Consider the following 16293-nt stretch of genomic DNA (forward strand, 5'->3'; position numbering starts at 1 on the left):
TCTACTGCAACTGTCTTCAGTTCCTGCTTGTTCTTGGGGCATTTTCCCTTCAGTTTTGTCTTCAGCAAGTGAAATGCATGCTCAATGGGATTCAGGTCAGGTGATTGACTTGGCCATTGCATAACATTCCACTTCTGTCCCTTCAAAAACTCTTTGGTTGCTTTTGCAGTATGCTTTGGGTCACTGTCCATCTGCACTGTGAAGCGCTGTCCAATGAATTCTGCAGCATTTGGCTGAATGTGAGCAGTTAATATTGCCCGAAACACTTCAGAATTCATCCTGCTGCTTTTGTCAGCAGTCACATCATCAATAAATACAAGAGAACCAGTTCCATTGGCAGCCATACATGCCCACACCATGACACTACCACCACCATGCTTCACTGATGAGGTGGTATGCTTAGGATCATGAGCAGTTCCTTTCTTTCTCCATACTCTTCTCTTCCCATCACTCTGGTACAAGTTGATCTTGGTCTCATCTGTCCATAGGATCTTGTTTCAGAACTGTGAAGGCTTTGTTAGATGTTGTTTGGCAAACTGTAATCTGGCCTTCCTGTTTTTGAGGCTCACCAATGGTTTACATCTTGTGGTGAATCCTCTGTAGTCACTCTGGTGAAGTCTTCTCTTGATTGTTGATTTTGACACACATACACCTACCTCCTGGAGAGTGTTCTTGATCTGGCCAACTGTTGTGAAGGGTGTTTTCTTCACCAGGGAAAGAATTCTTCGGTCATCCACCACACTTGTTTTCCATGGTCTCCCAGGTCTTTTGGTGTTGCTGAGCTCACCAGTGTATTCCTTCTTTTTGAGAATGTTTCAAACAGTTGTTTTGGCCACGCCGAATGTTCTTGCTATCTCTCTGATGGGTTTGTTTTGTTTCTTCAGCCTAATGATGGCTTGCTTCACTGATAGTGACAGCTCTTTGGATCTCATCTTGAGAGTTGACAGCAACAGATTCCAAATGCAAATAGCACACTTGAAATGAACTCTGGGCCTTTTATCTGCACATTGTAATTGGGGTAATGAGGGAATATCACACACCTGGCCATGGAACAGCTGAGAAGCCAATTGTCCCATTACTTTTGGTCCCTTAACAAGTGGAAGGCACATATACAAACTGCTGTAAATCCTACACCATTCACCTGAGTTGGATGTACATACCCTCAAATTAAAGCTGACAGTCTGCAGTTAACGCACATTGTGTTTGTTTCATTCCAACTCCATTGTGGTGGTGTATAGAGCCAAAGATGTTAGAATTGTGTCAATGTCCCAATATTTCTGGACCTGACTGTATGTGTGTGTGTGTGTGTGTGTGTGTGTGTGTATTCTCCTGTAGTCGGGCACGGCAGTCAGGATGGGTGGAGACTAGGTAGAGCTTTGATTGGACCGGGTCTGCAGATCAAGAAAGTCCCTCCTCCTGGCTGTAGCTGTCAGTTTTTCGACTCGGTCGAGTTAGGACCAGTCGTGTCTAGTGACAGCTCGTCGGATTTCTCAAAAAAAAAAAAAAAAAAAAAAAACTTGTCTCTTTGAATTGAGGTTTGAGTAGCAGCTCGTTCCAGCGAGAGAGCCTGTTCCGCTCCGCTGACGACCGCTCGACGGTGAGCTTGCCGGCTGCCAATCAATTAGGCCACGCACACGAGTTCGCTCAGTAGCGTTCGGCCTGGGGAGCTCGGGCAGCGGCGGGAGAGCATTGGACGGCGGCTATTTTTCTGCGCCGAGAGCTCCGTGTTCTCGAGTGTCCATGCCGGCTGGCTGGCGCTCTAATAGAGAGGCTCACGTGGTCCGGATTAGCCTCCTTCTTCCCGGGCGGCCCAGTTCCACCTATTAGCGGCTTTACAGCGCGTTGGGAGTTTCGCGCTTTATTTGGCAGTGCTTTGACCGGCTGGCAAGCACTTGCAACTTGGATTTCGGCCGTTTCTACTGCTTCTCCTCAACAAACAGTGAGTCACGCCCTCACGGGCCAACGGTGGGCCTTTCTGAAATTGTAGACCTTAGCGGCCATCTTATAGCCCGTTTAAAATGGCGGACGCCAGGGCTCAAGCTACTTCCAGCAAGGGGAAACGTTCCCACAAGCACAGAGGCCTTGCAGGGGAGGCTCCCTCGGGCAGTCAGAGCAAGAAACCTAGAACCCAGGCATCCCATGAGACCCAAAGGTCCAGGGATGAGGAAAGGCGTCATAAGGCCATAGAAAAGGCCTGCAATAAAGCAGCTTCCTTGGCTAATGTACAACCCGGTCCTTCGCTTGAACCGGCTCCCACGACTACCCCTGTTGAAGCCAATTCCTCATCTGGCGGGTTGCCTAACCTATCACCTGATATTTCGGTTACGGATGATTGTATTAATCCAGAGGCAGCTGTAGTTTTCAATTCGGGGGGTTTTCAAAGCAGCAATCAGCAATCAGCCCAGACCTCTGAGGTGATTCCCCAGGCATCCAAGGACGTAGTACCTCCAGTTTCTCAAGGCCATAACCTAGAATTGACTCCGGCCTTAGCCCATTTGATTGCTGAGTCTATTAAACAGGGCATTGCTCAGGGATTGCAAGAAAAAGCATCCTCAAAGGTGTCGGATTATTTGAGTCGCCATGTTCCTTCAGTCGCCTCTCAGCCCTTGCAGGCTTCATCACACAACCCAGAGCGACCTGTTTCTCCTTCTAGAATCAGTCAGGGATCCCTTTCAGGGGACGAGGAACAGGCCATGATTGATCAAGATTTATCTGAGGATGAGGGCCTAGAGCCCGATCAGCCCTCCTTTGTGGGTCTTTTCCGCCCGCAGATGTTTCGTTCGCTATTACATAAAGCCCAAATCACAACTGGGTTGGGTCTTCCAGCTGCCAAATCTCAAACTCAACCTGAGGCTCCAGTATCTGCTTCTTCTCTCTTTGAAGAACCTGCGGCTCAAACGGAAATAGTTCCTGCCCCCAAACTTTTTGCAGATGTGTTACAAAGACAATGGAAAAATCCCAGCACCGGCCCTATTCCAAACAGTTTGGATAGACGTTTGTATAATTTGGCGGCGGAGTATGCTTCTCTTTTGCAGATCCCAGTGGTGGATGCCCCAGTGGCGGCACTGTCTTCGTCCTCTCCATCTTCAGGACCAGCGGAGGAAGCCCTTCGTCCAGAGGAGCGTAGGTCTGAGCGAACCCTTATTAAAGGCCACCAGGCGGCTGCCTGGTCAGCCCAAGCGGCTTCAGCGGCTTCTTTCTTTAACCGGGCGACGATCCTTTGGTTAAAACAGCTTCAAGGTCGTCTTCCTCCTTCTGAGGTTCGGGCGCATCAGGATATTAACAAGATTTTGGCCGCGGTGGAGTTTTCGGCTGACGCCACCTTGAATGCCGCTAGGTTTTCCGCTAAGGCCATTGGCTCTTCAGTTACAGCCCGTAGGTTACTCTGGTTAAGATCTTGGCAAGCGGATGTGCGCAGTAAGTGGCGCCTAGCTTCATCTCCCTTTGCAGGTGATAAGTTATTTGGAGCTTCCCTGGAGCCTCTGCTTGTCGAGACCAGGGACCACCGGAAGATTCTACCTGCAATGTCTCGCCGATCGGACAATCGTTCGTCGGGTTCCTTTCGTCATCAGTCCTTTCGAGGCTCCGACTCAGGCTATTACCAGCACAGATCTCACCGTGCCTTCCAACAAAGGGGACCCTTCAATCAAGATGTCCAGGTCAGACAAGGATCTAGATTTCCCCCCAGGAGGGCTCCCCGTGGGGGTAGGGGACGCCCCTTCCGTAGGGCCCGTTAGGGGTCAGGAGCCTTTATGGCTTGGGGGCCGTTTAGCTCTTTTCTTTCCTTCATGGGAGGCATCGGTGTCTGATGCTTGGGTAAAGAAGACGATTAAATTTGGCCTTTCGCTAGAATTTGTTTCCACTCCCCCTAGCAGATTTTTACGTTGCCCATTGTCTCTTAATGCCCTTAAGAGGGCCCATGTAGGGGCTGCTATCCATCACTTATTATCTATTAGGGCCATTCAGCCAGTTCCTCCTAGTGAACGGGGCGAAGGGTTTTACTCTCGCCTCTTTCTTGTTCAAAAAGCCTCGGGTGGCTGGCGCCCGATCCTTGATTTGAAATCATTGAACCGGTACATAACATACCGCCGGTTCAAAATGCATTCCCTTCAAACTATTTTACTGGGGATACGGGAAGGGGATTATTTGTCATCTATAGACTTAACAGAAGCTTACCTCCACGTTCCTATTCGTCCCGACCATCGTCGGTTTCTTCGCTTCTGTTATAATAATCACCATTATCAATACCGGGCCCTACCCTTTGGTTTGTCCTCGGCCCCTAGAGCCTTTACTAAAATTATGGCAGCCCTTATGGGCTACATCTCATCCATTCCCATAAGAATCTCCTTCTATTTAGATGATGTTCTCATTTTATCCAAGTCACAGCAACAAGCACAGTCAGATTTAAATGTCACCCTTCGGGTCCTCCAGGACCATGGGTTTTCCATTAATTGGGCTAAAAGCCACTTAACCCCCACCACCCGTATTCAGCACCTGGGGGCGGTTATTGATACCATTTCATCGGAGGTCTTTCTGTCACCTGACCGAATTGCCAGTTTACGGGAGTTAGTATCCAGTGTACGAGGACAGAGGTCGTCTTCAATCCTTTCATTATCTCGCCTTCTGGGCAAAATGGTTTCGACATTTGGTATAGTCCCTTGGGCACGTTTGCACTCCCGGGATTTACAGTGGCTCCTTCTTCCCTTTCAACGCTCGCATGGGGACAGGTCGGCCGCAAGATTAGTTCTTCCTCGTCCGGTACTCCACTCCCTCTCCTGGTGGACATCGGAGGCACTGCTCAAAGGCACCAGATTTCGAGAATCGCAGCCCCTGGTTCTCACGACCGATGCCAGTTTATCCGGCTGGGGTGCACATTTGGGCCCGAACCTGGCTCAAGGTCTTTGGTCTCTCAGAGAACAAAAGATGAATATCAATGTGCTCGAACTTCGGGCTATCTTCCTCGCTCTAAAAGCCTTCAGAGCTCACGTTCTCCACCGCAATGTCCTTGTCCTTACAGACAATGTAACTGCCAAAGCGCATGTAAACAGGCTGGGGGGAACCCGCTCCAAGACCCTGATGAGGGAGGCTCAACGCCTAGGCTACTGGGCGGAGAGACACTTGGCGTCATTACGGGCGGCTCACATCTCGGGGGCCCACAACAGGACCGCCGATGCTCTCAGCCGGTCAACCTTGGACAACACAGAGTGGTCTCTCTCCCCCCAGCTGTTTCAAGCAGTGGTCCACCGCTTCGGTCGTCCAACGGTGGATCTTTTCGCCAGCGCGACCAACCATCAGCTTCCGCGCTTCTTTGCCAGGTTCCAGTGTCCGGGAGCGGAGGCGGTGGACGCTCTACGATCTCCTTGGCCTTCCAACCAACTTCTGTACGCCTTTCCTCCTATCAACCTCATTCCCAAGGTATTGCGGAAACTGCTTCAAGAGCGGGCAGAAGTGATTCTGATAGCTCCTTTCTGGAACAGACGCCCCTGGTTCGCCGACCTCACGTCTCTTTCGGTGCAGGACCCGTGGCGAATTCCATCCAGTCAACTGGTTCTCGTGCAAGGGCAACTAGAACACCCGGATCCACACTGGTTCCAGCTCGCCGCGTGGAGGTTGAGCGGGGCCTCCTGACCAACCTCCCTCTTTCATCGGGGGCCATATCTACGATTCAGGCATCTAGGAAAGCTTCGACTACCCGGATTTACGAGGCCACCTGGCGGTCCTTTTCATTGTGGTGTGGTAGACGTCACCAGTCTCCTTCTTCTGCATCTGTCATGCTGGTCATCGAATTCCTCCAAGACGGATTTGTTTCTGGTTTATCGCCCAATACCTTAAGGCGTCAGGTGGCTGCTCTTTCTTCCATCTTATCGGTCTCCTCGTCCGACCCGGTTTCCAGGGATCCTCTCATTCGACAGTTTCTCCGTGGAGCCTCCAACATTCGGCCTCCTACTATCCACAGGTACCCTTCCTGGGACCTGCCAACGGTTTTAGCGACGCTCACAGGCCCTCCTTTCGAACCTCTCCGTGAGGTTTCTCTGCGACATCTTTCCCTTAAGGTAGCCTTCCTAGTTGCGGTTACTTCCGCCCGACGAATTTCAGAGATGGCTGCCCTCTCCATTCGTAAAGAACTCTGCGTCTTCCACCGGGATAGGGTGGTACTAAGACTGGACCCCTCCTTCATCCCGAAAGTTAATTCAATTTTCCACAGAGCACAAGAAGTCGTGCTTCCAAATTTCTGCCCTTCCCCTCGCCATCCCCTGGAAAGACGTTGGCATACCCTTGATGTACGTCGGGCCCTTAAGGTGTACATTTCTCGGACAGCGACTTTCAGGCGTTCAGACGCTTTGTTCGTGTCTTTCCTGCCGGCATCCTTGGGATCAAAGATTACTTCTACCACTCTGGGCCGTTGGATCAGGGCCTGTATTTCAACGGCTTACGAGGTTCGCTCTCTGCCAGCTCCACGCAATGTCACCGCGCACTCGACGCGGAGTGCAGCCACTTCGGCGGCTTGGTCCACCCGGGCTTCCATTGACGAGATCTGTAGGGCGGCGACCTGGGCCTCTCCGACTGCCTTTATCCGCCACTACCGCTTGGACAAGTTCGCTTCGGCGGACGCAGCGTTTGGAAGACGGGTCCTCCAACAGGTCCAAGCTGCCTCCTAGTTCAGGACCGGCCGGCTCCCTCCCGAATGGACACCTGGCTTTGGTATGTCCCATCCTGACTGCCGTGCCCGACTACAGGAGAATGGGCGTTGGTTCTTACCTGATACGCCTCTTCTCTGACTGTCGGGCACGGCAGTCAGCCCCACCCTATAGGTGGCCGGTCCAGGCGTAATGGCTTTCAGGGAGGGGGCGGGTGTGCTAATATTTTCATTTCTCGTCCTAGACACGTCTTCTGCAGCTACGCCCTCGTCTCAAAACTGACAGCTACAGCCAGGAGGAGGGACTTTCTTGATCTGCAGACCCGGTCCAATCAAAGCTCTACCTAGTCTCCACCCATCCTGACTGCCGTGCCCGACAGTCAGAGAAGAGGCGTATCAGGTAAGAACCAACGCCCAATACAGTTGCTGCCCTACTATAAAATCGTTTTTTGATTTGAAATTAAAAAATCAAGCTCTGTGATAAGCAAGTGATAGAAGATTTCCCTATTTCTCTGCTTTGACGTATTGATCCTGTGATGATTTAATGTTTGTCTGTGACAGACAGAGGCTAACCTATTCTTCACTTTGGAGGCATCCAGCAACTGGTTCTTTCCAGGATTCCGTAAAAGTTGGCAGTTCTAATGGGTGCATCTTATCTTCCATGGATTTTGGGGGGGGGGGGGCGGTATATGCCAAAGATACATTTGAGGCAGGCAAGAAAAAAACCTTAAAAATAATATAAAGATAATGTTGTGTGGAATCTTTTTGTCTTTACTCTAGTAGGGTAGGACTATTTCTACTATGTCCTACTAAATTTCTGAATACTTTGTATGGGTAGCTTCAGGTGCCTCTGGCAGACAGATGTAAGACAATGTAGGGAAGAAAAATTTATGCACTCTTCCATTTTTTTTAAAAAAAAATGACCCATATCCATTAATTGTAATAATTGTTAATGATAATTGTTAAATGTGATCAATTTAAGTATATCTTTTGGCAATTAAGAAATGAACACCCTCAGTTAATTCAGTTTTGTAGCATATACGATGACAGTCCTGGTGATGGTATTGGTACAGGAATTTCATTGATCATTAACACTGTATGTAATATTTAACTTATAATGCATCCTTAGCAGCATAAAAATAATCAGGTTTCTTGAGCTACGATTTCCCATCTTATGAGAAATCGCAGTCAAAGTCCATATGACTGTATTTAATTAGCTTTAAACTAGAAAAGATCATTCATTTTTTCATTACATTATACTTTGTGGAAGAGAATCAATTTAACATGTATTATTACAGAGCTTCCATATGTCTAAAAATTAATAACCAGCAGGTAGTTGAGAGTTTGCCAAGCTTTGCAGAAATAGCCAGCCTGCCCACAATTATTGCTTTTGATGTTCCTATTAATTACCGTTGTCCATATCAGCATGAAGAATAAAAAGTGTGCTTAGATGGTTTGTTACTGTGCCAAGTAACCAGAGAGATTCTTGGGGCACATGAGCTCTTGTTTTAGGCTTCCTAATTATAGTTAGGCTTTACTTTGCAATAGGCAGTTCCAGTTGAAATTGCATTCAAAATGTGCATAATAATAATAATAATCTTGAGTGCTAATTTGTTTTTTGTTTTTGTTTTGTTTTCGTTCTCTGCTCCTAAAACTATTTATTTGAAAAAATATTCCCCTTTGTTGGCAATTAGACATTGTTGGACTCTTATTAATCTGTGTAAAATAAAATAGAGTCTTATTCAATTTGTCTAATAATTATAATAGAAATTAACGTTCGCAGTTTATATCCCTAAATTTGTTTTTTTCTGTTTGTGATAGTAAAGTCTGGCAGAGTTTTGGCCTTAAGAATTCTTGACTTCAGGGAGCAAATACTTCAAACTACTTCCTAATCTGAGGTTCTCCAAATATGTTATATTACAACTTCCACAATTCTCAACAAGTAATTCCAAAATATATTGTAGTCTAACAGTGTCCAGGAATTGACATTGTTGCTAGACCAACTTGCAAAGGAATGTGCCTTCATAGATTTGAATGGAAAACATCATGAGGAACCTACTGGAAGAAAGTCTACCAGTATTGTTTTGCTTGTCTGATAAGAAATAACCATGTAATTTAAACATAAATTTTTAAACATTTTCATGGTATTTGATCCGAAACCTGTTTCTTCTCAAGAAGTTTATGCACGACAAATTTCCATGTATTTTTCATTCAGTACCCATTGAGACACATTCATATACAGTCACCCTAAATAGTTTGATTTTTCTGAATAAATATATTATCTGGTTGGTTGGTCAGTCTGGTCCATCCATCTGTCCATCCATATATCCAGTTTATATTGTAGCCACCCACTTGTCAAATGACTATATGGCCAACTAAGGTTAAAAACATCAGCTAGAAAGGAAAATTGTAAAAATAATAGGACCTAAAAAACTAAAAGATACTGCATTTGGAATCAGTCAGTTTACTCATAATTGCCACAAGTTTGTGCCCCATCCTGGCTCAGTCTCTAGTTTGAAAACTATTAGGCTTCCATTTAAAAATGTGTATGTTGTATGTGTTACACTAGAGCTGGTAGTCCTTTGGGATAAGTAGTAAGGCAGATTGTACCCAAAACAACAGCCCTTCAGGGAACAGCACCTCCTCCTACAAGGCATGGATAATAGCCATCCTTCACCTCTAAATAAGATGCTTGAGAATACTCTTGATGACATTACAATTTGATTATCAGAGCACAGCATGTTTTACCAATCCTCAGCAGCTGAGCCATTCTGTGGAGCATAATGGTAACAATTGGAAATTAAGCCTCTTCCTTTCTGAATTAACATATTACACATTTTTGATGCTTAATTGCTGCTTGAATTTTTTTTTTTGAAAGTACTAGAGTAGGCAGATCTTGATCTGATCTAATGTACTTAAGTACATTCTTGCTTTTTTTTTTTTTAAAAAAAGCTATACTTTAAATATTAAGGTATTCGTTAATGAAACATTCATCAGTGAACTAGGCTTTCTGATTTAAAAAAACCCCAAGATTAAAATCATCACTGCATTGGAGTGTGACACTGAAATGGAATTTGAAAGCAGGGATTTACAAATATGCTGAAGTTGTTTGTTAATATTAAAAATAATTATGTTTTATTTGACCCAATAAACCCAGTTCTTCAGGCTGACTAGAAGATGAGCTGCATATTAAAATCACTAAAACAGTAGAACACAATAATAAATACTCTAGGGAGGGAAATAAGAATATATAAAAGCTATGATATGGGCAGTTAAAATCAAAGTTATTTATAAAACACTTAGAAGAAGAAAAATACTTTAGTTTGTCATTAAGATTTGCCTTAGAATTGGAGGGAATGGAGTCTTCAAGCATAGCATCCTTCTGGATAGGAGATGGAGAGCACTCTTCTTTGCAGCCTTATGGAGGTCTTGTCAATGATTGCTGGACTACCTCATGTGATAATATTGGGGAGCAATTGTTACCTGGCAGTGATTCTAATGTAGTATTGTTTAGACAGGAATGGATGTCAAAGTAAAAGCATTCACCTGAGGCATGGTCAAAGGAGGCTGCAGTTCTCATGTGTAATCCAGTGCCTGGAGTGAGGTGTTTTTTTTTCTACTCTGAATTCTGTTTTGCTCACAGAACAAACATTGACTCCTTTCTATGTAGCTCCTTCCTGTTCAGGGGCTGTTTCCCATAATAAACGATAAGGAAGTGACAATGGGTCCATCTAGTTCAGTATTGTTGGCACCAATTGTCAGCTGCTCTTTAAGACCTTAAATCGGAACATTATCAATTCTTCCTGAAAAGGCCAGTACAGTGGGATATAATGTAATTTCTAGAATATGTTTGAGCCATTTTCCTATAGTGTGTCTCATATAGATTGAAACATTTTTATTTCTACTGAAGTTATATTAGATTGAAAGCTACTTTTGTCTTCCAGGCCTTCATCCTCCGGGACCCCCGTTGGCCAGACCTATTCTTCCTCGAGAAAGGGGAGCATTAGATAGAATTGTTGAATATTTAGTTGGGGATGGTCCACAGAACAGGTAAAATGTTGCTCATAATATAATTCATACAATAAATGAATTTTATAGCCATGGAATGAAATGGTAGCAATTTCTTATCTTACTTTGTAGATAACATCAGAAATCTATGTCTACCTACTCCATCTGAGATGTCCCTGAGACATCTTCAATTCTTCAGTCTTCAATTCTTCAGTTCCTTGAATTCCCTCACCACCATGCCCATTATTGAGAATTCTGGGGATTGAGACCCAGATTTGCAGAAGCATCTAGATTGGTGCTGTGATAGACTGCACTCTGCCAAATAACAGATATTCTTGTTGTGGTTTTTCTCCTTGGTTTTCTTGTCTCTTGCATAAATTAGGGAAAGTAAAGAAAGCCATGTGGAATCAGGCTCCTTACAGTGTCAACCTAGATTCTGTACAGATGGTTCTCGCTTAACAAACAGTGGTTTAGCAATTGTTTGAATTTACAGTGGTGCTGAATGAGTGGCAGTTACAGTTGGTCCTGGTACTTAGGTCACTTCCATAGTGTCCACGACCATATATTTGTAATCCAGACACCTGGCTTGTCATTAAAATGTCATAGCATTTCATTGTCCTATGATCATCATTTGCAACCTTTCTGGCTGGTTTCTGACAAGCAAAGTCAATGGTGAAACAGGCAGAAGGTCTCACATGGCAACCACATGACATTCTTGCTTAATGATTCAGTGATTTGCATAATGATGGCAACTGGAATTTCCATTGCAAAGCAGTGTGGTTATATAACGTGCTTTATGACTGCACTGTTTAGCGATGGAAATTCCAGTTCCAGTTATCATAGTTAAGTGATAACTACCTGTATACCTAGTCAGAAGTAAATTGTATTGAGTTCAATTGACTTTAATTTGATTGCAGCCGTTGTTTATCTTTCTAATAATATATGTGAATAGTTTCATGGCAGTTTTTTTTTTAATCTGAGAAGAATAGTCACAAATTGTAATAATATATAACTGATGAGGCCAGATATGTCAACTATTGCTTAATATAAGCCTTTACAAAAATTAGTATGGCGGCATGAGTGTGAGAGTTCAAAATAATGATACTTAAGAAACCAAATTGCAGATCCTAGACTAAAAATACTATGATGCTGCCCGGAATTTGCAATTATGGTATATTTATAAAAAAACGATCTATTCAGCACCCTATTTTGTCATCTGCACACATGAATTAAAGGCAGGAAATGATGAGGGAATAGGCACTTGAGGTTCCTTCAGATATTATACTAAATATGCGGACATTGTGGAGTGGAGTCCAGAGATCAGGTGCAAGTTAGAGGACACATGGGGATAAGCATATTTCTGAATTTTAATGCTGTCTGATGTGAGACGAATTGTTAAACTGATAATTTTGGCTCTGATCCTTTCTTTAGATACGCCCTGATATGCCAGCAGTGTTTCTCACATAATGGGATGGCTTTGAAGGAAGAGTTTGAATATATTGGTAAGAACAAATCTATTTAGTTCGCTATTTCAGTTCTAACCAAGGTGCACTTAGGCTTATATTTATATATCATGTTGGTTTTTCCTTTAGATCAAAAACTTCATTCTGTTGTCTAAAAGTTCTTGAAATTGTTATTGTTTTTGAAAAGCTTAAACAAAACTAATTATTTACCATGCACATAAATATTTACCACACTGTTTGGGGGAGTAGGAGTCAAATCTATCTGGAAAGCACCTGATTGGAGGAGCCAATTTTCTGGGACCTGCAGGTAAACAAGCTGGCTATAGAAATGAAGTTTTTGTTCGTACTCTTAAGACTATTTTGGTATAAATAATTCCCTGAATTGTTTTAAAGTTTTAGGTCCTTATTTTGCCAGAATTTAAACAAACAGCAGAATTGGCGGAAAACACTAGAAATGAAGCAGGGGCAGGCTCCAGGGTTATACTTTAATTTTATGTTAGTAATTTAAGGTAGCCTTTGGTGAACAGAGGTGTTAGTTTTGCTTCTTATCAGCAAAAACAAATCAGCATGCAAGTAATGCAGATACAGGGTCTTTTGTCTTTCATGTGGATTTACCCTCCCATGTGCTCTTAGCTTTGTGAATATGTTCAAGACAATAATCAATGCACTTATGATGTTCCAGCACTAACAAGGTATCAGAATGTTTTGTTGAAATACACCCTCATTCTCTGTGCATGTATAGCCAAAATATTGACTTTTCCAACATATTTCTTTTTCAGCTACATTGATGTAGGCTTATTAGTTTGTATAAGTTATACTCTGCATATAAATGACATATTAAATTTTATAGACTGACATTTGCCTGCTTGCTGTAACTCTTTGGTTTGGGATAAGCTGTATTTTTTCCAGGAATATATAATACAGTATTTTCCCAACTTTATCTGAAACCCCTCTTTAATTCATGAAATATTAACAGCAATGCTTGGAAACAAAAATGTAACATTTTATAAATATTCAGAATCCATATGCATAGTAAAAGATTGGTGAATCAACTTATTGTTGAGTCCATGTCAATTTCAGTTTTTCCTCACTTTTTTTAAAAAAATTAGATTTATTATGATTGATAGAATTTATCAAATACTACTACTTGTATGATTGAATTGATAATTTGTCCTAAAAGCATGTTTGATAATCTGTAATCTGTACTCTAAAAAAATGTTTCTTTTAAACTTTTAAAAGTTGTTAAGTTTTAAAAAGATTACAAATAATACTGTATTTCCTGAAAGGCACTGATTATAATTTATAATATAGCATTACATATAAACTATATACAGCTATCAAAAAGTGCTCTATTCTAAAAAAGTATACAAAATAGAAGTTAGTAAATAATCCTACCATTATTGTGTAACATCATGATATACCATCATCATTATTATAAAATATATATAATCTCAACAAAGAGATCCTGAGTATTGAATCTTCCAAAAAATAAACCAGTATCTTATTAAAATAAAAATAACTAGTATCCTATTAAACTCTTTAAAATATCTAATTGAAACAAGATAGATATTGTTCACATAAAGACGTGCATTTTTATATTATTTTCATATTAATTTTGTATATATTATACACACACATGCTCATCTACCTCTCAAAAACCATTGTCATCTGGGCAATTTAGAAATGTTCTTATCCACTAAAATGGATAAGTTCGTGTCATGTAAATATTACATATATTCTATTTTGGTTTTCCCAAATATGTAATTTTTGAGCATAATTTTTAGCTTGAAAATATTTTTAGATGGCTACTTGCAGATTCCATTTATGTTCTGAATTGCTGCAGAACAGACTACTTGAAGAGAAATATGTTACAGATGATTCCCACATGCCTAGTATAAACACCCCACAAACACTCAGATTTGAATTTAAACTCCTATAAAACTACAGAATGTGAATAATTACCTGTTGTCTTCAAAATCTGAATTTGCTCTTCTTTACTCAAGACAAAACAGATTACTTTCTTCTTCAGAAGACAACAGTTCAAACCATTAAAAATCTCAGATCCTTTGTTGACTGAGCTTTTATGTGAGCAATATAAATATAGCAATAGACCTCAGTTGATGAAGAATGTTGACTTAATAATTTAAGTCATCTTAAAGTAACTTCATATAATGATCTTTTAGCCTCATGTTTTTATTGTCTGATATTGTTTCAATTGATCACATAATTCCCTTTTTACCACATCCAATCCAAAGTTAAAATATAAAGATTGATCAGTGCACTTGTCCTACAAAGTAGCTTTTACTATTTAAGTCTTTAAAATTTCAAGCTGTGGGGAAAATCCCTATTAGGTAGATTGCCATCTTTTTCCCCCTTGAAGCTCAAAATCCAGGCAACAGTAATTGGTATACATTTGGGAAGGTAAGCAAAAAGCAGAATAGGGTTTTCTGAATGAAATAGCAGCTATTTCTTGGGACAAAAAGTACCAGGCCTCTGATCAAGCCATTTGTCCTCTTCATCACTACGCCTCTGTCATCAAGATGGCTCCCTCTGCTTATTATCACTCCTATTTTACTCTTTCCCTCTATTTGCAGAGCTTTAAAGAGAAGAGATGCATAACTTTTAAATTTAAAGATAGATCAGTTAAATTCTAACTGCTTACCTATTTCTTCCCTCTGTTGGGACTGCAGCCAATGACTAGCAGAGAATACTGATAAAAGAATCTTTACTAAGTCAATATTTCAGTAGATAGATGGCTTATTAAAGCAGTGGCCTCCAGACATACGGCTGTGCTCATTTTCTATTCAAATGGCTTAACAGAAGCAAACTGTTTAAAACAGTAGGTAAATGTGGCCTCAACTTCAGAATGGAGATAAAAAGCTGCTTTAAGATTCCTTTGTCCTTCTGTACATTCATGGAATCCATACCCTTCAGTTGGGCAAAATTGGAAAGTATCGGGCAACAATTATTGAACCAAGATAACTCAGATGGGCTAACTTACAGAATGCTGGAACCCCACGACTCCTATGGAAAAGAAAAGAAACTTGGGAAAGTTGTGGCCGCTTCAGTGCCACTTTAGTGTCTAGCTACACTTCCTAGAAAGTGTAGATTGTATGGTACAAGATAAGATGGGAGGACTGTATGCCTGCCCACCTTTCCTACCTCCCTCTAGTTCCTGCACGCAGTTGGATGGTGGCAAGATCTGACAGGCAAATTGACTATTTTGGAACTGAGGAGGAAATTTGAAATCTCTTACTAGCAGTGGGCGGTGAGAGAAGGATGAGGAAGTGACTTGAATGCCTGAAGGTAAGGTAGGGCTAGCTGGAGAGTGCCAGCAGTTGACAGCTGAGCCCTCTTCCTTCATGGAGAGCAGGGATATTAGGGACATGTTGAGATGGGGATTTGGGTGGGGAGTGGGGGTACAGTTTTCCTCATGGTCCCTCACTCCCTTTGTTCCCCTTCTCCCGATAAAGTGGCAGGCAGTTTTTAAGTTCAGTCGAGGAGGAGAAATAGTGATTTCTGATGTTCCCTGCCAGCTTCCCACAAGCAAAGTCAATGAGAAAGCCAGCAGGAAATCAAACGTTTCTCCTACTCCTACTAGTACACCCGGTTGGCTGATAGCAAAGCCTGATAGGGTAAGTGATGATTGGCTGCTTTGAAATTGAAACTAAAATTTGTAATCTTTAAATGGTGGTACGTGGGAAGGGAGTGGCTCGTATGCTTGCTTGCAAGTAGGGTTGTTTGGAGACTATCGGCAGTCACCAGGTGAGCTCTTTTTCTGGTAAATGAGGAAGCTGGCAGAAAGTTGGAAGTTGATCCCTTTCCATTCCCATTGCTTTTTTGCTCATCTGTGATCACTTTGTTTCTCTGTTTAGGTAAGGAAATATCTTTGAAAGGAGACCCAATAAGTTACGTATTGTCTAGTGCAGGGGTGTCAAACTTGATTTCATTGAGGGCCACATCAGGGTTGTGTTTGACCTTGAGGGGCCAGTGGGGCAGCGCCAGGGTGGGTGTGGCCAGCTCGACGTAACTCGTCGAGACCCTCTTTTTGACCCTAAGGTCTCCTACAGCCCTCTGCCAGCGAAAACGGAGTTTGGGGGGTCCGGCTCTGTCTAAATATTTGGGTGCAAGTGTAATGTTGGAGCATGCCCAGAAAAGCACTGAACTCTGTCCTCCCCTTCTATT

At 42.6% G+C, this 16293-nt stretch overlaps 1 protein-coding gene across 5 annotated transcripts in view; it reads left to right on the forward strand.

The window, feature by feature from the left end:
* The window catches only part of LNPK (lunapark, ER junction formation factor), a 71581-nt gene that overhangs the window by 47748 nt on the left and 7540 nt on the right, over window positions 1-16293 (forward strand). For all 5 annotated transcript variants that reach the window (XM_070933899.1, XM_070933579.1, XM_070933734.1 and 2 more), the window contains 2 exons: window positions 10582-10687; window positions 12077-12147. In XM_070933899.1, coding sequence (XP_070790000.1) covers window positions 10582-10687; window positions 12077-12147 — 177 coding nt within the window. The remainder of the gene's footprint in view (window positions 1-10581; window positions 10688-12076; window positions 12148-16293) is intronic.

The sequence above is a fragment of the Pituophis catenifer genome, unplaced genomic scaffold (genome assembly GCF_029215685.1).
Source record: "Pituophis catenifer annectens isolate HBS135680 unplaced genomic scaffold, rPitCat1.0.hap2 SCAF_1, whole genome shotgun sequence".
Lineage (NCBI taxonomy): Eukaryota > Metazoa > Chordata > Lepidosauria > Squamata > Colubridae > Pituophis > Pituophis catenifer.